This window comes from Tamandua tetradactyla, chromosome 3 (genome assembly GCF_023851605.1).
Source record: "Tamandua tetradactyla isolate mTamTet1 chromosome 3, mTamTet1.pri, whole genome shotgun sequence".
NCBI classification, from domain to species: domain Eukaryota; kingdom Metazoa; phylum Chordata; class Mammalia; order Pilosa; family Myrmecophagidae; genus Tamandua; species Tamandua tetradactyla.
Window position 1 is genome coordinate 28768088 of NC_135329.1, and position 22329 is coordinate 28790416.

General features: G+C 36.3%; 1 protein-coding gene across 5 annotated transcripts in view; it reads right to left on the reverse strand.

The window, feature by feature from the left end:
- CCDC25 (coiled-coil domain containing 25) overlaps nucleotides 1-22329 on the reverse strand; it is a 60945-nt gene that overhangs the window by 22002 nt on the left and 16614 nt on the right. For 2 of the 5 annotated variants that reach the window (XM_077152874.1, XM_077152877.1), the window contains exons 2-3: nucleotides 17281-17328; nucleotides 12619-12658 (exon numbers count right to left, since the gene is read on the reverse strand). In XM_077152874.1, the coding sequence (XP_077008989.1) occupies nucleotides 12619-12658; nucleotides 17281-17328 (88 nt within the window). Of the gene's footprint in view, nucleotides 1-12618; nucleotides 12659-13649; nucleotides 13667-17240; nucleotides 17329-22329 lie in introns of all 5 variants that reach the window. The other 3 variants (XM_077152873.1, XM_077152875.1, XM_077152876.1) reach the window with 3 other exon arrangements.

Here is a 22329-nt window from a genome sequence, read left to right on the forward strand (position 1 = left end):
CACACAGTACAAAATGTAGATATGTGATTCTATATAAAGGTTAATATTATCATGTTCTAATGCCCTCTTTAAAGTAGTTAAACATCTTGCTATTTACTTTGGAAATAGTAAAATATTATGCATTTTTGGCAAACAGTCTGTGATGACTCCAGGATTCCATTTTTAAACATTACCCATGGCCAGAAATGGACATAACCTCAGACTGATTTGTTTTTCTCCAAGTGGTTCATTTACTCATCTGTATTTCCATGTGAGAGATATCTGCTGATTACCCTCAGCTTGGCATTTTCCCATCCAGAAAATTTCAGACATTTTTGGCAAATTCAAAAGTCACGTATCTCATTATCCTCTTTCAGGATCTTAGGAAAACCACTGCAACCCCCAAACTAACCAAGCTCAACTGAGAAGAAGCTTTTCCCATTTAACCTTCTGATTTACCTGCTTTAAGCCAGCTTTCTACTTACAACTCTTCCATACATACCTCAGTGGCTGGACTAAATTCTGATTTTTCTTATAAGTCTCTGATATGAAATTTTGTCAAAAGAAATAGCTGAATAATTCAATATATATTTAATAAATGCATAAGTAGTCAAAGTAACAAAATATACACAAGAATATCATTCTCAACATACATCAACTTCAGACTCATAGATATAGCTCTACAAAGAGAGGGGGGAATGGATGGAATGGGGCTTTGGATGGTGGGAAAAAAAAAAGAACCAGCTCTGTAAACAAACTACCTTGAACAAGTTTCTCAAAATACAACCTCCTGGCAAGATGCAGCTTAGTGAGGTATGGAATTTAGCCCTCCAGGGCAGTTAGGAAATTCCAGGAACTATCTGGAGCAACTGTCTGTGGGGCTTCAGTGACCAGGCACACATCGCACACCAGTCTGGAATGGGTGGAAGGGCCAAGATGCCATAGAGCACTTAAATCTCCCAAGCTAGCTCCCCTCCCCCACACCGGCATGGCAGGCTATTTCAGAGTTGGTTTCCCAAGGGGAAAAGAAGCCCTTTCTACTAGCAACAATGTAGATACCTCAACCAAACTCCAATTACGGAATTAATTAACAAATTCGGACTGCTGAATACAAGTTTCCAGCACAGATAAACCTGGAGCAAGCATGAAAGGAACCCAGAGTTTCGCCCAGCAGAGAAGCGGGTGGAGCTGATGGCAAAAAATAGAAGCTTTTTGAGCATGATAAGCCCAGATACTGGAAAAGGGGCACATGGAGCTAGGTACTAACTGCGGCTCTTGATTGGCAAATGCTGCGGCAATGAGGTCCAGCTCTGAAAAGGATTTTTGTTTGTTTATTTCCTAACAGCCCATTAGATAGAAATGCAGGCATTCTCAGGCTTCAGCACTGCCTCAGACAAGGGCCAAATTAACATATGTCTGCAAAACAAAATAATTAGTCAGGTGTAGGAGATAATTACCTAAAGGCGTATCTTTAAGTAGTCTGTACTGGGAACAAGGGAAGGTAGCTCAGCCAAGTTCCAACTGCAGTTTTAATCCCAGCAGAGAAAGGTAGGGCTGACAGACAAAAAAATAAAGAATAAAGAAGGAAGATTTTGGAGTCTGCTGAGCTTAGAGTACTGGAAAGGGGAGCACAAAGAGCCAGGCACCAACTTCAGCTCTTGACTGGTGAACCCTGGGGGTAGGAGATTGACTTTGAAAAGGGATTTCTTTTTTTTTTTTCACTTTTTCTTTTTAAACTATTCTGAGTAGCTCATTAGAAAACACGGCAGGCATTTTCAATTGTCAAGACAGGTCTGAGAGACAAAGTAATGAGTCAAGTGGGGTAGATGATTCTTTAAAGGGTATATCCTCCCCAAGAAAAAGGAGGGCAAACTCAGCTCAGGGGGCAGTCCTCCATCCGGGAATTCAGGCCGCAGGGGGTGGAAAACAGAAGCAATCTAAGCCCACCTTCTACCTCAGCATTTATCTCAACCACAACCCTGGGAGGGAGGGTCCACTAAGAATTAAAGGCATTGCATCACTTTATGCTGATGGGGAGCTGCAGGCTGACAAGCACCACCACCTACTGGGCAGTATAGGAAAAGCAGAGTCTAAAGGCTTCATAGAAAAGTCTGATAAACAGCTGGGGCTCATCCTTGGGGAAACCTGAATCTGATTATACCCTCCTCCTGAGACCTGGACCTGTTTAGTCAGGATAAATCTGATTGGGGTCGATTATATCTGGGGAGACCCTCCTCAAAACAAAGAAAAAACAACTCCATTTAAGCAGGGCAAGAACCAGAAAAACAGGAACTGAAAAATTCTGATCAGTTAAACAGAAGCTATGCTATAGGTCTAGAATAAGTTGAAATGAAAACCAAAGAACAGAGAGAAAACAAAGCCAATAACAAAAACCCTAGGTAAAAGAGTGAAAATGACCTCCAGAATAAACTAATAAAGGAAATCAGATGCCTAGATGCCAGCAAAAACTTATGAGTCATGTTAAGAAAAACAAAGATATGGCCAAAGGAACAAACTAACATTTCAAACAAGATACAGGAGTTGAAAACAACTAATTAAGGATGTTCAAACAGACATGTAAAATCACATCAAAATCAAATCAATGAGTTGAGGGAAGATACGGCAAAAGTGTGAAGGATACAGAGAAGACTTTGGGTAAACATAAAGAACTCAAAGTTAGAAAAAACAAGGGGCAGAACTTAGGAGAATGAAAGGCACAATAGAAGAAATGAAAAACAATGGAGCCTACAACAGCAGATTTGAAGAGGCAGAAGAAAAGATTTGAGAACGAGAGGACAGGACATCTGAAATCCCATTCACAAAAGAATAGATTGGGGGAAAAAATGGAAAAATATGAGCAGAGTCTCAGTGAACTGAAAGACAACATGAAGCACACGAATATAATTACAGGTATCTCAGAAGGAGAGAAGAAAAAGGGGCAGAAAGAATAACAGATGACATAATCACTGAAAATTTCCTATCCTTAATGAAAGACATAAAATTACAGATCCAAGAATCACAGCATACCCCAAACAGAATAAATCCAAATAGATATACTCAAAGACACTTACTAATCAGATTGTCAAATGTCAAAGACAAAAAAGAGAATTCTGAAAGCAGCAAGCGAAAAGCAACTCATCACATACAAGGGAAACTTGATAAGACTCTGTGTAGATTTCTCAGCTGAAACCATGGAGAAAAGAAGGCAGTGGTATGATATATCTTAAGATACTGAAAAAGAGATCTTTCCTGTATCTGGCAAAACTGTCCTTCAAAACTGAGGGATAGTTTAAAATATTTTCAGGCAGACACTGAGAGTTTGTGAACAAGAGACCTGCTTTATTCTAAAAGGGAAAACTACAGGCAATAGGAAAGACAAGAGAGGGACATCTGAGGAACAGTGCAGAAATGAAGATTATCAAGAAGGTAAGACAGAATAAAGTCATGAAGCATATAATAATGTGGATGAACCTTGAGGACATTAGTCAGGAACAAAAGAACCAAAATTGTGTGGTCTCACTAATATGAACTAACACTAATGATCAAAATTTGAGAGTTAAAGTTGAGAACACAAATTTTCAAGCGCTAGAAAGAGGGTAGAGATCAGGAATTTGATGCTGAAGGAGTAGAGAATGTTCAACAATATTGATTGTATAGATCCAGAAGTGGATAGCACAATACTATCTGATGGCAGCACAATAATGTAAGTACACTGCACAAAGCTGAGTGTGAGTATGGCTGAAAGAGGAGGCCAGGGTCATGAATGACACCAGAAGGAAAGCCAGAGGATAAAGACTGAGATGGTATAACTTAGCAATGTGTAGAGTGGATTAAATTTACAAATATAAAAAGGTTTCTACATGAAGGAGAACAAATGAATGTCAACATTGAAAGGTGTTGAAAATGGGATGATATATGGAAAAAATACAATTAACGCAAAGTAGAGTCTATAGTTAACAGTAACATTGTAACATGCTTCCAGTAAGTGTAACAAAGGCAATATACCAAAGCTACATGTCAATAAGAGGGGGATATAAGCGAGGGGTACCAGATTCTTGGTGTTGGTGTTTCTCCTTCTTATTTTAATTTATGTTTTATTTTTTATTTATTTTTTTATTCTTCATTTTTCGCTTTTTTCTCTTTTTCTTTCTTTGCAGAAGAAACTGAAATGTCCTTATATAGATTGTGGTGGTGAATGATAAAGTGATTATACTGGGAACCACTGTTTGTTTATTTAAGATGAATTATATGGTGTATGAATAAAACCATTTAAAAAATAAACAGAGGGATACAGGTGCTAGAGAAACTGTTGGAGAGAGGGACATACTATTCCCTATTTACTATTTGTGGAGAGGTAGAATGCTGCAGCCCAACTGGAGGGCAGTGTGACAGTTCTACAGGAGGCTGGATATGTGCTTGGAGGAACTGCACGTGGGAGTGGGCATTTGCAAATGGGTATCCAATTTGCAATGGATAGAAGTGGCTTAGGGGTACAGTGACTGATGAACACAGAGGTGAACTGTGGTCTGTGACATATGATGGAATATTGAGCAGTTGTAGGAAGGAATAGGGTCGTGGGGCATACAGCTGGATAGATGGACCTTCAGGACAGTGTGTTGAGTGAAGTGGGCCCGAAACAAAAAGACAAACATCATAACGCCTCCCTGGCATGGACTAACAATAATGTACAAACTCTGAGAATTGAATCTGAGATCATAGCTTATCAGGGGAAGGCTTATTGTAAAGGTTCCTAGATTAAAAGCTCTTACAGCAATCATATCTATTCCTTAGTTGTTACAGTTATTTCTAAATTCTGAGTTGCTGAGCTCTTTGGGTATAACCTGACCATTCCCTGAAACTCTAGGTATCTCCATGACACCTAAGACTAAGAGGTAGAGTTCTGCAGCTCTGAAAGTCAGCATTACCCCAAGCAGCAACTGTTTAAAAGGTGAAAAAGAGATCAGACTTCAATTAGAGATATGAATGAAGCAGATCTAGTTAGGATTAATAAGGTCAATCAAACTAAACTGTAAAGGATGATATGGGCTGTTTAAAAATTTCAACTGTGTAAGATGAAAGGAAGAGATGTTTATTTGGTCCAAAATTTATATTTTCTGTAGCACACCATGTAATTTAACTTTAACTTTTATGGTTAGCTTACTCAAACACCATAATACATGGAACTCTGAATAGGGATTGAGATATTGCTGGTTTGTACAGGTTAGTGTGATACCCTAATACATCCCAGAGTAATCTGGGCAGAGAATAAATTACTTCATTTTTTTTTACCCAAAGCCCCCTTTGGAGGACTGGGGGAAAATGTGGAAATATTAAACTACCCCACCTGGGAAATTCCTGATTTCTTGCATTGGGGACTACCAATTTAATAGGCCAAGTGCTTAATCCTGGCACTTACCCTTATGAAACTTATTCCTGCAAAGGAGAAGCTAAGCCTACGTATAATGATGCTTATGAGTCACCCCCAGAGAACCTCCTTTGCTGCTCAGATGTGGCCTCTCACTCAAAATCAACTCAGTATGTTACCTTACTGCCTTTCCCCCATGTGGGAAATGACTCCCTAGGGTGTAAAGCTCCCTGTCAACGTGGGACATGACTCCTGAGAATGATCCTAGACCCAGCATCATGGGATTAAGAAAACCTTTTTGACCAAAAAGGGTAAGAGAAAGGAAGCAAAATAAAGTTTCAGTGGCGGAGAGATTTCAGAGTCAAGAGGTTGTTCTAGAGGCTTTTCTTATGCATTATATAGATATCCCTTTTCAGTCAATGTATTAGAATAGCTAGAAGGAAATACCTGAAACTGCTGAACTGTATTCCAATAGCTTTGACACTTGAAGATGATTTAGAACTATTCAGCTTTTACTATATGTGTGAAAATATGATTGTGAAAACCTTGTGGCTGATACTCCCTTTATCCAGACATTGACAGATAAGTAAAAAATTAGGACAAAAAATAAATAAATAATAGTAGGGTTAAATGGCATGGGATGTTTGCCATCTTTTCCACTTTTATTTTTATTCCTATATGTATTTTTTTGGGAGTAATGAAAATATTAAAAAATTGTGGTGTTAAATGAACAACTATATGATGATACTCTGAACCCTTGATAGTACACTCAAAATTGCATTAAAAAAAAAAAAGCAACCCCCTAAAACTCCCTAAAATGCTTACTGAAAGCTTAAATTATGCTCACTAGTTCCCTAGTCTTCTTGTGCTTATCCCTTATCTTCCTCTTCTTGCTTAAACACAGTTATCCTTTAGTGAATGCAGAGACCAGAAACTTCAATGAATGAGCATAAATTACCTGAGTATTCAGAGATGCAGGGCCCAAGACGCTGGGTCATTTAATTGAAGTGGATAGGGTTCATGGAAATACTACTCAGGGAGTTTTAAGGCAGTAGCTTAAACTCCCTTCATTAAAACTTCCTTCATTTAAAAGATTAATTTAGTTCCATTCTCAATTAATCCTACGAAATTCTATGCTATAAGGAGCTTCAGGAGCTTTTCTGGGATAAACTCTGAGTCTACATGACACAGAATAGTCAGTAAACCAGATTAAAAATCTTTGCTGGATTTCTCATCACAATCAATTCTTAGAACATTTTCATTACTAAAAAAAAAAAATCTACCCTGCAATGTAAATAAACTCCTGAATCATTCTTAGCACACTCATGAATGTTTTCAAGACTGACTATATATGAACTGTAACTGGTCTTGATGATTTGGGGGTGTTTTTAACTTACCGTGGCTCTTCTGGCTCACATAAGACCTAGAATAGTGTCTGAAAGTACAACCCACTTGGTTTCAACAATATTCATTAATCTCAAGACAATTAAAGAGTGTCAAAATGCATGTCAAAGTACTGCAGACACCAATTTGGTGAATAACATTCCAAGATATAGGTGGCCTTCATGGAATGAAAATCCCAAGTCATAATACATCATGTGCAGGTTGTAAATTCGAAATTTCTCTTCAACTTACTTATTTTAACATCAGGTAAAACACTGAAGTAAGTTGACTTTCACAGTATATCCAAATATATAACCTTTATTATATAGGTATTTATTTATACCTCAATTTTATGTTGAAAACTTACAGCAGGTAACTATAATTAATAGGTGTAATCATTATTATCTCCCTTGAGAATGTCTAGAGTTTTGGGTTTTAAGAACTAAAAATAATCCAATTGAAGATGGCAGGTGTTTGAAATGAAGAAAACCAGAATGCAATTATTGTAAGGAAATGCCCAGTGATGAACATTTCTGGTAGGCAGAGATACAGTAAATTAGTAAGCCAGCAAACTGAATACCTACTATGTGCGAGGTCCTTTGTTGGGTAGTAGGAATATAGTTGTCAACAAAACAGATAGATCACTGTCTGCATGGAGCTTCTAGTGTAGGACCCTAGAAAGTTAGCCATCAAACAACCTAGAACATCTCAACAGTACAAACTGGCCACTTGAGGTAAGCAGGCACCAAACTGGGTCCACTTTAATGAGATATTTGAATTCAGAAGATTGGTTCCTGTGCTGGGATGGGAGGGGGTTGGTGGGGAGAGAAGTAGATAAAAAAAATGCCTTTAAAATTCCTTATGTTTCTGGGTGTGGAGTTTAGTGAGGGCAGATGGACAGGAAAACATTTCTATTGGGGTATATTAATTAGCCCCTTCATGATGGGGTAGACTGGAACAAGAGAGGAAGAGGCCTTCAGGGAGTTCCTGCAGAGAGGCCTGGGAATTATAAGCACAGCCACATCTAGCAGTAGCTTAAATTATCCTCTGGTGGCACTTTCCCTTTTAAATGCTCCATATTATATATCTTACTGAAAATTCAACAAACTATTCTAAAAAGTGGTGGCCCAAACTCTGCTATCACTATGGGAAATTAAGTGAAGGGCTTGGGCCCACATTTGAAGAGGTCTAGAAAGAACAGCAGCAACAGCCTGAGATGTCCTGCAGCCAAAAGTAATAGCCCAGAGGAAGAGAGAAGCAGTGATTTTAGCACTATAGCTGCTTGAGTTGAGGGTAGTGGGACAAATAACAACCAGAGCAGATCTGTTCAGTTTCTCTTAACCTTAGTATCCTCATCTGAAAATTGTGCATAATATCATTATCTATTTCATAGGGTTGTTGCAATGATTAAATGCATTAATGCAGGTGAACATTTAACAGTATTTGGCATATAGTTAAGTGCTCAATAATGCTCACTATTACTATCATATCGTATAGAAGCAAATACGATCTGTGTGTTTATCATCAGGGACAGTATTTGGTAGAATGTGTTATGAGTTGGGAAGATGATATCCTTCTACTCTACAGGCAGGATTAGGCTTCAGGAGAGAGACATCACTAGGATAGAGTGAGTGATGGAAGCTGAAGCTAGAAAAAAAGAAAGTAAACTCAATATGAGAGCTTTACAAGGAAGAAAAAGAAAGTATCAAGGGTTCATGTACACCTAAGAGATCCTGGAACTGAGTGGTAGAAGTACATAAGATATTCTAAAAGTTAGAAAAAGAAAACTCAGTCAAAACAAAGGTTTCTTTTTGTTGTTATTTGAACTGGGTTTTATAAAGCAGCAAAATAAAGTTAACAATAATATATTTTTAAATTTTTCATAAATTATGTTTAAAAGGAGGGTGGGACACAAGCTGGATCAAGACAGAGCTAAACTCATTAGGGAGTTTAGAAGACAAGTAAAAGAAACCAGAACGTTTCATTTAAAGCAGGATCTGGTCAAATGATGCATCTATTCCATCTACATGGATGCTGTGTCTATTTCCTTCACTGCTTCTTGTTAAACACTCATCCATTCATTCAAGAACAGTGCTCTAGTTCCTAAGGAAACTAAGTATAGAATTGCTGTATGATCCAGCAATTCCATTACTAGGTATATATGCAGAGGAACTGAAGGCAAGGACACAAATGGACATTTGCCGCCAATGTTTACAGCAGCATTATTCATGATTGCCAAGAGATGGAAACAGCTCAAATGTTCAACAGTCAGTGGCTAAACAAGCCGTCGTATATATAAATGATGGAATTTTACACAGGTGTAATACAGAATAAAGTCAGGAAGCACATAACAGCATGAACCTTGAGGATATTATGCTTAGTGAAATTAGCCAGAAAAAAAGCACAATACTGCTGGTCTCACTAATATGAACTAATATTAATGAGCAAACTTTGAGAATTAAAGTTAAGAACACAGGTTATCAGGAGATAGAAAGACAGTACAGATTGGTCATTTGGTACTGAAGGAGTACAGAGTGTTCAACAGAACTGACTGTAAAGATCCAGAAATGGATAACATAACATAATACTATCTGATGGCAGCACATATTTTAAGTACAATGAATGAAGCTGAGTGTGAATATGGTTGAGGGAGGAGGGTTGGGGGCATGCATGAACCCAGATGGAAAGACAGAGGATAAAGACTGAGAAGGTATAATTCAATAATGCCTAGAGTGGACAATGATGGTGATTAAGTGAACAAAGATAAGATTGTTTTTGCATGAGGGAGAAAAGATGAGTGTCAACACTGCAAGGTGTTGAAAATGGATGATATATAGGAAAAAATATAATCAATACAAAACAGGGTCTATAGTTAACAGTAACATTGTAATATGCTTTCATTGTATGTATCTAAAGGTCAAAACTAAAGGCTAGTAAGCAGGGGATATGGGGGAGGAGTATGGGATTATCTGCGAGAGAAAAGGAAACGTCATCATATAGATTGTAGTGGCAAAGGCGTGGCTACGTGAGTATACCAGGGACCACTGATTTTTTTCTTAAATTGGATTGTATGATGTGTGAATGAAACTGCTTAAAAATGAACAGAGAAATACAAGTGCTAGAGAAAATATGAAGAGAGATACCTATTCACTGTTGGTAGGGCAGCAGAATGGTGCAGCCCCTCTGAAGGGCAGTGTGGTGGCTTCACAGGAGGCTGGGGGGCTGGATGCCACATACTTGGAGGAACTGAGAGTGGGGACACAAAGAGACATATGCACGATGCCATTTATGGTGGTAGTGTTGGTTTATTTACAATGGATGGAGGTGGCCTAAGGGTAGATCAACTGAGGAATGGAAAGGGGAACTGTGGGGTATATGTGCAGTGGACAACTGAGCGGCTACAAGAAGGAATGAAGTTGTGAGACACTCAACTAGGTGAATGAACCTTGAGGACAGTATGTTGAATGAAATAAGTCAGAAACAAAAAGACAAATATTTTCATGCCTCACTCATATAGGCTAACTATAATATACAAACTCAGAGAACTGAAAAAGAACATAGGTTATCAGATTATGACCTACTGCAAAGGTTCCTAGAATTTAAGCTCTTACAGCAGTCACATCTATTCCAGAGTTGTAACTGTTATTTCTAATTTCTGAGATGCTGATCTCTTTCTTTGTGTATAACCTGGCTGTTTCCTGGAACTTCAGAGTAAGAGCTCTGAAGCTATGAAACTCAGCATTACCCCACAGAGCAAGTGTTAAAAAAGATGAAAAAGTTATCAGACTTCAACTAGAGATATGAAGGATAGGACTAAGGTAAATCAGAATATAGGGTAAAGGATGATATGGACCATATTTTAGAACTTCAACCTCTTTGGGAGACCAAAGAAAGAGATGTTTATTTGGTGCAAAATTCGTATTTTTGGTAGCACACTATCTAATTTAACATGCATGGTCAGTTTATTCTGTAATTTAACATGTATGGTCAGCACATCATAATGGAATTGTGAATAGGGAGTGAGATCTTGTTGGTTTGCACAGGCTATTGTGATACCCCAATACATCCTAGAATAATTTGGGCAGTGAATAAAAAAGTATTTGCAAGATCCCCTTGAGGGAGTGGGGAGAAAGGAATAAATATTAAACTTCCCTACCTAGGGAATTCCTGATATATTCACAAGCACTGGGAACAACCAATTTTATAGGGTGAGCCTTCAAACTTGGGGCTCACCCCTGTGAAACTTATTCCTGCAAAGGAGAAGCTAAGCCTACTTATAATTATGTCTAAGAATCAGCCCCAGGGAACCTCTTTTGCTGCTCAGATGTGGCCTCTCTCTCAAAGACAATTTGGCAGGTAAACTCACTGCTCTTACCCCAATGTGGGACATGACTCTCAGAGGTGTAAATCTCCCTGGCAACATGGGACTTGACTCCCAGAAATGAGCTGGAACCAAGTATTATGGGACTGAGAAAGCCTTCTTGACTAAAAGGGAGAAGTGAGAAATGAGACAAAATAAAGTTTCATTCGCTGAGAGATTTAAAATAGAATCAAGAGGTTATTCTAGACGTTATGCTTATGCATTAAATGGATATCCTGTTTTAGTTTTTAGTGTATGAAAATAACTAGAGGGAAATACCTGAAACTGTTGAACTGCAATTCAGTAGCTCTGCTTCTTGAAGAGGACTGTATAACTATATAGCTTTTACAGTGTGACCTGTGATTGTGAAAGCCTTGTGACTGACACTTCCCTTATCCAGGGTATGGAAGGAAAAAGAATAAGGACAAAAATAAGCAAATAAATAGTTTGAAACATTGTGTACCCCAGAAAAGCGATGTCCTGTAATCCTGAATCAATATTGTTTAGGGTGTAACCTCTGATTAGTTTCCATGGGGATCAACCCACTCAATTGTGGGTGTGAACTTTTGATTAGATGGAGATGTAACTCTACCCATTCAAGGTGGGTCTTGATTAGTTTACTATAGTCCTTTCAAAGAGAAAACATTTTGGACAGATCTCAGAGCTAACACAGTGGAGACTTTGGAGATACAGAAATAAAATGCCCCAATGGAAGCTGTTTGAAACCAGAAGCCAAAGGACCAGAGTCACCAGTCACATGCCTTTCCAGCTGACAGAGGTGTTCTAGACCCACAGCCTTTCTTAAGTCAAGGTATCTTTATATGGATGCCTTAGTTTGGACATTTTTATGGCCTTAGAACTATAAACTTGCAACTTGATAATTCCTTTCATAAAAGCCAACCCATTTCTGGTATATTGCATTCCAGTAGCATTTAGCAAACTAATATAGGGGGATAAGGGGTAAAAAAACAAATTGGGTAGACTGCAATACTAGTGGTCAATGAGAGGGGTATGGGATGTGTGAGGTTTTTCTTTTCTCTTTTTCTTTCTTTTTGTGATGCAAATGTTCTAAAAATGATCATGGTTATGAATACACACCTATGTGATGATATTGTGAGCTACTGATTGTATACTTTGGATGAACTGTATGGTACATGAAGCTATTTCAATTATATATATATATATATATATATATATATATATATATATATAAAAGAAGAGTGCTCTGAATATGCAGTAGTGTCAACAACTTATTATAAGGAGACAAACAGGAAGTACAGGAACGTTTATGTTGCAGAGGTCTTTGCTTTCAGGCGTGAAGTCTAACCCTAAAACATCATTCTCAATTTACATGGTAATTAAAAATGAGGGGAGCTATCAGTTAACTATTTACCAATAAATGTCCATAGCCAAAAATACAAAGCATTATTAGTTCTAGTCTTGATCACAAGAATCAGGTGGCTGGTTAAGTACCCTACTCTCAGAAAGTAAATGTTGATCCACAGGAAACAGAACCCAAATTGTTACTTACCAAATATCTTCAGGCCAGCCATACTTTATTAGATCTTCATCTACAGTGAGATACAAGAGAACAAAGAAAAGGTTAAGAAAAAAATGTTAAAATGAAGGAAGATATGTCATTTATTATAATAAAGCTGCAAAAGGGAGGAATATCAACTCCTTATACACCATTTTTCCTCTTAATAGAGAAAGATTGATTTAGAGACTTCGATGCTTGAAAATAAAGGAAAATAAAAATACTCAGACATATAAACTTTATTTACAACTTAAAGTTCAAAGATATTTCCATTTGAAGATAATAAAACTAACACTGACAAATCGAAGCATCTGAGAAATCAGATAATGTCTCAGAAAAATCAATTCACTATAATAGTACTTATATGTTAAAACAGTTTTGCTGAAAGTTTAAAACCATGGATATTTTACATAAAAAAAATCTTGATTATAAAATTATAGAAAATTAAGGAACAAAAAAATCACCATAAATATAAAAAAGAAAATAAAGATCACCTGAGCTTCTTTTACATATGAAATAAAATTCCAGAACAGTTAAAAGAGTTAAAAGTAGTTGTCTGTAGGGGGTGGGATACGGATATCGGGAAGGATGGGGTATAGAATTGATGCTTTTTATTATAAGCCTTCTATTACTATTTGACCTTTTAAACTATATATTTGTTAATATAAGAATAAAATTTTAAAACATTCTTTGTAAATAATGACTAAATTTCATCATGGGAATTAACTTTCTTATTATTAACAATTGGATTATTTATGCTTCAATAGAATTTTTTAAAAATGATATCCATATTTCTGACAATTTCCTTAAGGTATATTTCTAAAAGCTGAAGTATTAGTTCAAAGTGTATCAATATCATTTCAAAAAGGTTATAATATATACCTTTAATAGTCATATTAATAACTAAGTATGTTCAATACTGAAATATTATTTAAATATTACTAAAACACTAATTTAAAACTGTAAGGTAACCAAAAAGATGATTCTTATATGATTAAAATGTACTCGAAGTATTATCTACCTACCTTGAAGATGATGTTTACTGTATAGTAAAACAAAATGATAAATGTTACATAAGGGCACTCTTAACAATTGTAGTCACAACAAGTTTTCTGAGGGGCTTTCCACTAGTTTAAGTGGAAGTTGAGTAAACAGCTAACAGATAGTCTGAAAAAGTAAAGGGAAATTTAAAAATCTCATTGATATGAAGTAATTAGCATAAGCAAATTCAGAGTTAGAAATGACAATATACATTGCTAGAGGGGTAGGAAATGGAGAGTTAATGCTTAAATCATGTAGAGTTTCTATTTGGGGTGATGGAAAATTTTGGCAGTGGATGGTTGATGGTAGTACAACATTGTGAATGCAATTACTGGTGAATTATATATTTGAATGTGGTTAAAAAGAGAAATTTAGGTTGTATATATGTTACTAAAATAAAAGTTATTTTAATTGTATATATACAACACAAACGGGAAACCCTAAAATAAAGAACAAAACAATCACTATAAATATAAAAAAGAAAATAAACTTTTTTATTTTATTAAAATAAAAAATGGACTATAATTAATACTACAATTAGAATAATACTCTTTCATCAATTCTAACAAATGTATCACACTAATGCAAGGTGTTAATAATGGGAACTGTACTTTCTGCATGATTTTTTGGTAAACCTCCAACTTCTCTAATTAAAAATGAAAGAAAAAACAACAAAAAATATATTTAAAAGAAAAGAAAAAAGAAATTAAAAAAAAAACAAAAAACCTCATGTCCCTAGGTAATATGCAGCTCCCTAATGACACCTGCTGGCTAGCAAAAAGAAAAACAGACCTAAAAGCATATTAGAGAAAAATAAGTCATTAAATTTAAAAATCACTTATTTTCTATCTAGTTCTTATTTTTAATAAAGTGTAATGTACTAAGATTGTTAGAGAATATCTTTAAAAGATATAATGCCTTTTCTTACAAAATAGACTAAGAAAAGTTGACATCCCCAAATTTCACCAAGGGTTCTTGGGGAAAAAAAGTGTTCTATCCATGTATGTTTTGTGTGTGTGTATATATAAATATATATATATATATTTTTTTTTTGTATGAGCAGGCACAGGAATTGAATCCAGGTCTCTGGCATGGCAGGCAAGAATTCTGCCACTGAGCCACCATCACACCACCCAATATATATATTTTAATGACAGCAAAATTCCACTCTAGAAGGCTCTAGATATAATCTAAAATTTACATCTGAAGATATAAATTCTATATCTGGATTTATATCTGTAGATCTAAATTCCTACACCAGACATTTAAAGGATGTCAAACCTATCCTAGCCCACTCCACCACAAAGCCTTCTCAGCTCTCACTATCACATTTACACTCCATGCCCACTGTTACTTCTACAACATTTGCTATTAATATAATTAGTTCACTTTGCCTATACTCATTTTTGTGCATGCCCCTTCCTGTATACTGTGAAAGAACAGACTAAATCTTCTTTGGATACCTCACAGAAGTTGGCATATGGCCTTATACACAGATAAGACCCCAGCAAATTAAAATAGAAGGGAAAAAAAAAAGACATGGTAGGAATGTCACTGGCACAACTTCTCAGATCAGTACCACTGCTAGCCCATTTTTGTGAATTAGAATTAAGGCAGCCTTTCCTCAAGACATTTCATTAGCAAATATCAAAAAAATCATTAAGAAATATATAAAGCCCCACCCTTAATGTTGTACAGTGCAAAATCTGCACAACAATAGTGCCTTTGCTTTAGGTGCTTCTCACTAATCTAAGCCTTGGGTTCCCATCCTTGATGCAGTAGCAAGAAAAGGAGATTTGGTCAGAAGATTTAGATTCATATCTATAGTAGATGATATGACTCATGCTACTCCTTTACTGTTCAAAATAAGAAGGAGACAGCCTCCCCATCTCAGCTACATCAGAAGGATGCTATGACAATAAATAAAAATCACTTATGACAATATATGGATTCCTAGGACAAATATATAACTCAAGTATTAATATACTGCAGAGTCATTAAGTCACCTTTAGAGTTGATGACATAAATTTATTATCAGGAAAATCATTTTAAAATGAAAGTTATATTATTGTTTATTTTTTTCTCCTTGGCTAGGATGTGATTATCTTGCTCATTTGATTCTGCTTCATGGCAACCAGTGTTAGAGAAGGTTCTAAGCTGCTTATACCGATCTTTCTTACAGTATAATTGCTATAATTGCTCTACTATATCTTTTCATTTTTGGCCTTACTTATTTCATTACTGTCAAGTGTCTTGATGAAAAATGTTACCCTTTCCTGTTTTAAAGGCACTTAAAGCTCAAGCTTAAAGGACTGTCAATTTCAAATTGCACCTGAAACAGACAGTGATGGTTTTAACAAGGGGGAAAAAAGCAATACCTGAAGATTAAAGAATAATTATAGTGAATTTGCCAGCTTTCAGTCAACTGGAGGCAGTCATTTAGCCCTGAAGTTGTCTTTCAATGTGAAAAAGAAGGATCTGGGGAGCTAAAGAAACTACAGTGATCATTAACTACCATTTACTGGGTACTGACTTTAGTTTTACACAGGTTCTTTAATTTAACCTTTACCAACCCTGCAAAGCACGCACTGGCCCATGACTCCTTCATCTAAGGAATCAATCAAGAGCTTCAAGCAGTTAATTTTCGCTAATTTCCTAAAGAGCTGGGATTTTAAGCCAGTTAGCCTGACTTCAAAGCTATGCCTTTTCCAAATTTCACTAGTTCTGTGAAGAGTAGCTAGCTATGTTTTCCAGCTTGAAGAGTACTTCCATCATTTTCTCCAAGCTCCCTTATTTCAGTTCTTTTCTTCCATACATACCTCAATGTTCCATACTCTGAGGGTCAGTGCTATAAATTCAATGCCCTTTTGATCACTGAGAAAACTAAACTTCATTTTGGTTTCTCTCCTCACCCATGCACTCAAAAAGGCTATCCCCTAAAGAAGTGTTTTGTTTTTTTACCTTTAGATTCAAATTCATAAGTCAAAAATTAATTTATCAGGCTGAAAGTAGCTTTTTTTTTTAATGAAATAAAACAGAACAGAAAATTGAGGGCTTAGCCTATAGCACTTTTTTTCTAAATGTCTGTTTTGGTTATATGATGTGTATATCGAGATACAACGTACTTCAAGTTGAGGCTAGTTGCCAACAAAGTTTGAAAAACTACTGCATCAATTTGTAGTATTTCATGGCTCAGAGCCACCTTTAAACTCAAAAAACCCAACAGAAATGTTTCCACTAATCATAAATGTGGTAAAAATGTACAGAAAATTATCTCAAAGTCCAAACATCTGAAGATTTTTATATGATCTAAATTAATATAGGTTAACTCTAATTCATATCAGCCTAAACCAAGTGATACCATAAAACTTTATAGTTTCTAATCAGCAACAGATGGTCCAATTACTTCAAATATTATTTGATAGAACTAAATTCTAGGAAATTTAAAACTTTTGTCAGTTATTTGAGTTCCTTAGAACAGTTTTTGATTTGTTTCTTAAAGGCTGACTTATTAGAGTAGCCAGTTGAAATGCACATCCAACAAACCATGGGTAGAAAAGAAAAGGAACACTTACCTGTTGGAAATTTCAAAATCAAAGGCTTTTGAAAACTTACTTTCATATTTATCCTTTCCCATGTAAATAGTGTAAGCAGATGAATTAACTAAGACAAAAAAAACAACAACACAAAAATAATTAGATAACTTTATCACCAACAAAACTGTTTCATGGGGAAAATGTGACAAATGCTTTGATCTGGGGTTGGCAGACTGTGGGCCAAATCCAGCTTGCCATCTGTTTTTGTACAGTCCTCAAGCTAAGAATGTTTTATCTCATTTTTAAAGGGTTGGCGGAGGCGGGGGGGGGTGGATACGTTAGAGACTGTATGTGTCTCACAACGTCTAAAATATTTACTGTCTGGACAAGTAAATCTTCATATCTTTTCAGAGAAAGGTTGCTGACCCTTATAAATGGCTACTTTTCCTACTTTCTAAAGGATATAGTTCAATGCAATTGCCAGTTCAGTATTATACTTTTAGCTTCAGTCAAAAGACACTAAAAACAAAAACAGCCTACTTACCTCAATCACATGAAAATAAGTACCTATCTATGCCCAAGTTTTATTTTGCCTAATTTTATTTAGCCAATATTAGTTTCATTCCAGTTTTGCTGCAAATTATAATGGGTTTCCTGTTCTACACAGAGGAACCATGGCCCTCAAGTTTCTTCTATATCAGTGACTCTGAACCCAGATTATACAAAAGAATCATTGAACTATGCCCAACTCCACTTTAAACCAAATAAATCCAAAACCCTGAGAAATGAGGGTGGGCATTTGTGTTTTCTGAAAGCTCCCCAAGTGATCGGGAACCACTATACATCATCACATTGACTGCTCTGGGTACAGCTTACTTTAGGAATGGCATTTGCTTTACCGAGGTGGTGTGTTTTAATATGGGCACCCTCAATCTGGAATCAAACAAGAAGTTAATTTTCCTATTGAAATCACAACTGGCTGTTAGGCTTTATGAGCTAATTTCCTAAACTTTCTGACCTCAACTGAATCTAAACTACTAAATAAATAGTCGCTGGGCCTTTAGTCTACAAAGCTGGATAATGGCGCAGGGTAGGGCTAGGCAGTTTGCTGTAGCTCCAGAGCATGGAACCAACACAAATGAGCAGAGTTCTGAAGGCCAGGAAGTGGCACTCTTCTATACATACAGGTCTGCAACCATTCTTACATTAGGGATGGCCTATACTTCAGTAGTGAGACACCTCTTTATATCTTCAGTTCTAGCTGCCTCTCTTCAATAGGGAAAACTCCCAAATCCTTTAGTGAGCAGTTATGATGACTATAATAGTCATAATTACATGGATGTAGTTAAAAGAAATCACTTGAAAGAATGTATTAGCATTGACTAATTGTCAGAAATGTTTGTCCATAACTGAACATTATATTAGCTTGAAAAGCCCTTAGTAGGACATGTAATAAATGCCAGAAATGTGGAGAAAAAAGCTGTGCTGGTTTGAAATGACATGGTATGTCCCCTAGAAAAGCCATGTTTTAATCCTAATCCCATTTTGTAAACGTAGCTGCTTCTTCTAATCCCTATTCTGCATTGTATGCTTGAAACTATAATTAGATCATCTCCCTGGAGATATGATTTAATCTAGAGTGGTTGTTAAACTGGATTAGGTAGAGGCGTGTGTCTCCACCCATTTGGATGGGTCTTGATTAGTTTCTGAAGTCCTATAAAAGAGGAAACATTTTGGAGAATGAAAGAGATTCAGAGGGAGCAGAGCAGAATGACATAGCCACGAGAAGCAGAGTCCACCAGTCAGTGACCTTTGGAGATGAAGAAGGAAAAAGCCTTGTGGGGAGCTTCATGAAACAGGAAGCCAGAAGAAGAAGCTAGCAGATGATGCCGTGTTTGCCATGTGCCCTTCCAGATGAGAGAGGAACCCTGACTGAGTTTATCATGTGCCTTCTCACTTGAGAGAGAGAGACTCTGAACTTCATTGGGCTCCTTGAACCAAGGTAGCTTTCCCTGGAAGCCTTTGATGGGACACTTCTATAGACTTACTTTAACTGGGACATTTTCTCGGACTTAGAACTGTAAACTAGCAACTTACTGAATTCCCCTTTTTAAAAGCCATTCCAGTTGTGGTATATTGCATCCCGGCAGCTGGCAAACTAGAACAAAAGCTATAAGTATTTCAGATTCTCTCTGTTCAGTAAAGCAATATTTTATATGTATACCCTTTTGAACCTACAATGACATCATAGGAGTATATCCTATAGAAAGTCTCCACCAATCAATGCTTTTTTTTTAACAACCTAAATACCCACTGATACAAACTGATTAAATACATTATAGATTATCTATAAATAAAATGCCATGTACCAACTAAAAAGAAAGTGTAGGTGAAAAAATTAAGTACCAGAACAGTATTTTCATTTATCTATATAAAGTAAGATTCAATTTGTGAAACAAAAATTGTTTTAACCCACCTTTTGAGGGGTTTGGATCAGGGTAGCCTGAAGACCAAAGGACATGTCATGAATGGAGTTAAGACACGAATTTCATTGGGACTTACAAACAGGAAAGGATTCTTCCCAATGGTGGCTGATTGGGAAACGGAAGTTAATGCTCCACAAAGAGGATGAGGGGAATGCAAGGGCTTATAAGAGTTTAGGACAAGGAAATTTCACAGGGTGTAATAAGGGTTTAAGATAAGGGTATGAGACAGAATTTCAGCTGGGTCTTGTGGAGGTATCAGCAGTGACCAGGGGAGGGGAGTTTCAATTCCTTATTCACAATACTATTTGTATATTCTTTCCCCCGAGGAGGTCTGATGACCTTTAATGTCTGTTCCGGTCATGTAGGCGGCTGTGTGCAATGACCAGGTCTCCATACGGATGGGAATCCTGGGCCTTGGATCCCCATACAAATGATATTTAATTGTATATACATACACATATTTACAATTATGTTTATTTACATACACATTTTCTCTATACCCGTGGAAGAATACATACTGAATTGTTAACAATTCTATGCTTTGATAATTGCCTACCAGATGCACAGATACCTTTTTAGTTTTGTAATCAGAACAAAAATAATTTTTAAACATTGAAATAAGGAGAACTGTGAGAAGACTGAGGAATAGAAAGCTCCATGAATCAATCCTTCCATCAAAACAATTATTGAACTGACAGGAACTGAATCAAGCATTCAGAAACTGTGGAGTCTAGTGGAACATTTTGTAGCATCCAGGGTAACGCTGGAGGAAAAGGCTGATAAATTGTGGTAAGTAGCAGTGAATTTCCCCCCTCAAAAAATGGCTACCAGCCTCCATGCCCCAACCTACATGGCATTCCCCATGTAGCAGTGGGGAATGAAGCCCAGGCACCTGGTGCAGCTTGCTGGTGCCAGGGTGGACTATAAGGGCCTAGTCCTCCAAAATCCAGGTGTGTGTAGTGTGATCACAGATCACAACTTTTGATCAGCTACTTCAGATCGCTAGGGGGCCAGCTCTGAGATTGGCCACTGCCGCAATATACCTCAGAAAAGTGGGAGAAGTCTTATCACAGCAGTACTTTTATTTTTCTCTCACACTTCTCATTCTATTCCATTCTATTTTTGCTCCACTGGTGGCAAAAATTGTTTGAAAAAGTCACAAACTGAAGGCTCCAACTTCAACAATAACAAAAACCTAGAAATCCCCAAGGACTGGGAGAACTAGATTCCCAAAGTTTTAACAACATAATGCTCAGAATATCCAGTTCTCAACAAAATTTACAAAATGCACAAAGAAAACAGGAAAGTATGGCCCATTCACAGGAAAAAAAATAAAATTGCCAGAAACCATCCTGAGGAAACATACACTGGAACTATTAGTTAAAAATTTTTAATCAACTGTCTCAAAAATGTGCAATGAGCTAAAGGAATCCATATAAGAACTAAAGGAAGTTAGGAAAGTGCTAACTTGGACACAATAAAGAGCTGAACACAATAGAGAGCTAAACATTATAAAGATTAGAGCAGAGAAAAATGAAATAAGAGAATAGAAACATAATAGACACAAGCAACAAAACCAAATGTTGGTTCTTCGAAAAGATGAATAAAATCGACAAATCTTTAGACCAGAGTGGTAAGAAAAAAGAGAAAAAAAAAACAAACTAAAATGAAGGAAAAAAATGGGGACATAACTGCCAATTTCACAGAAATTAAAAGGATTATAGGAAGGTAGTAAAACAATTATACACCAGCAAATTAGAAAACATGGATGAAATGGACAAATTCTTTGAAACATACAAATTACTTAATCTAACACAAAAATAGAATATCTCAACAGACCTATAACAAGAAATCGAATTAGTAATTAAAAACTTTCCAAATAAGAAAAGTCTAGAACCAGACAGTTTCACTGCTGAATTCTACCAAACATTTAAAGATGTTTCAAACTCTTGTAAAAAATCAGAAGAGTGACTACCTCCTAACTCATTCTATGAGGCCAGCATTACTCTGATCCCAAAGTCATATAAAGACAGCACAAGAAAAAAAAATTACATACTAATATAATATCCCTTATAAATTTAGATGCAAAAATCTTCAACAAAATACTAGCAAACTGAATCATACAGTATATTAAAAGGATTATACAACACAACCAAGTGGGATTTATTCCTGGAATGCAAGGATGATTCAATGTAATAAAATCAATGAAATACACTACATTAATAAAATGAAAAGCAGGGGGGAAAAAAGGATCATTTCAATGATGCAGAAAAGACATCTGACAAAATACAACATCTTTTTATGATAAAAACACTCAGAAAACTAGGAATAGAAAGAAAATTTCCCAACACGATAAAGAGCATTTATGAAAACCCCACAGTAAATATCATACTTGACGGTGAAAGACTGAAAGTTTTTCACTTAAGATCCGGAACAAGACAAGGATGCCCGCTGTCACCACTGTTACTCAACACTGTACTAGAAGTTCCAGCAAGAGCAATCAGGCAAGGAAAAGAAACGACAGATATCCAAATTGGAAAGGAAGAATAAAATAATCTCTATTTAAAGATGACATGAGCCTATATATAGAAAATTCCAAAGAATTCACAATAAAGCTACCAGAACTAATAAACAAAATCAGC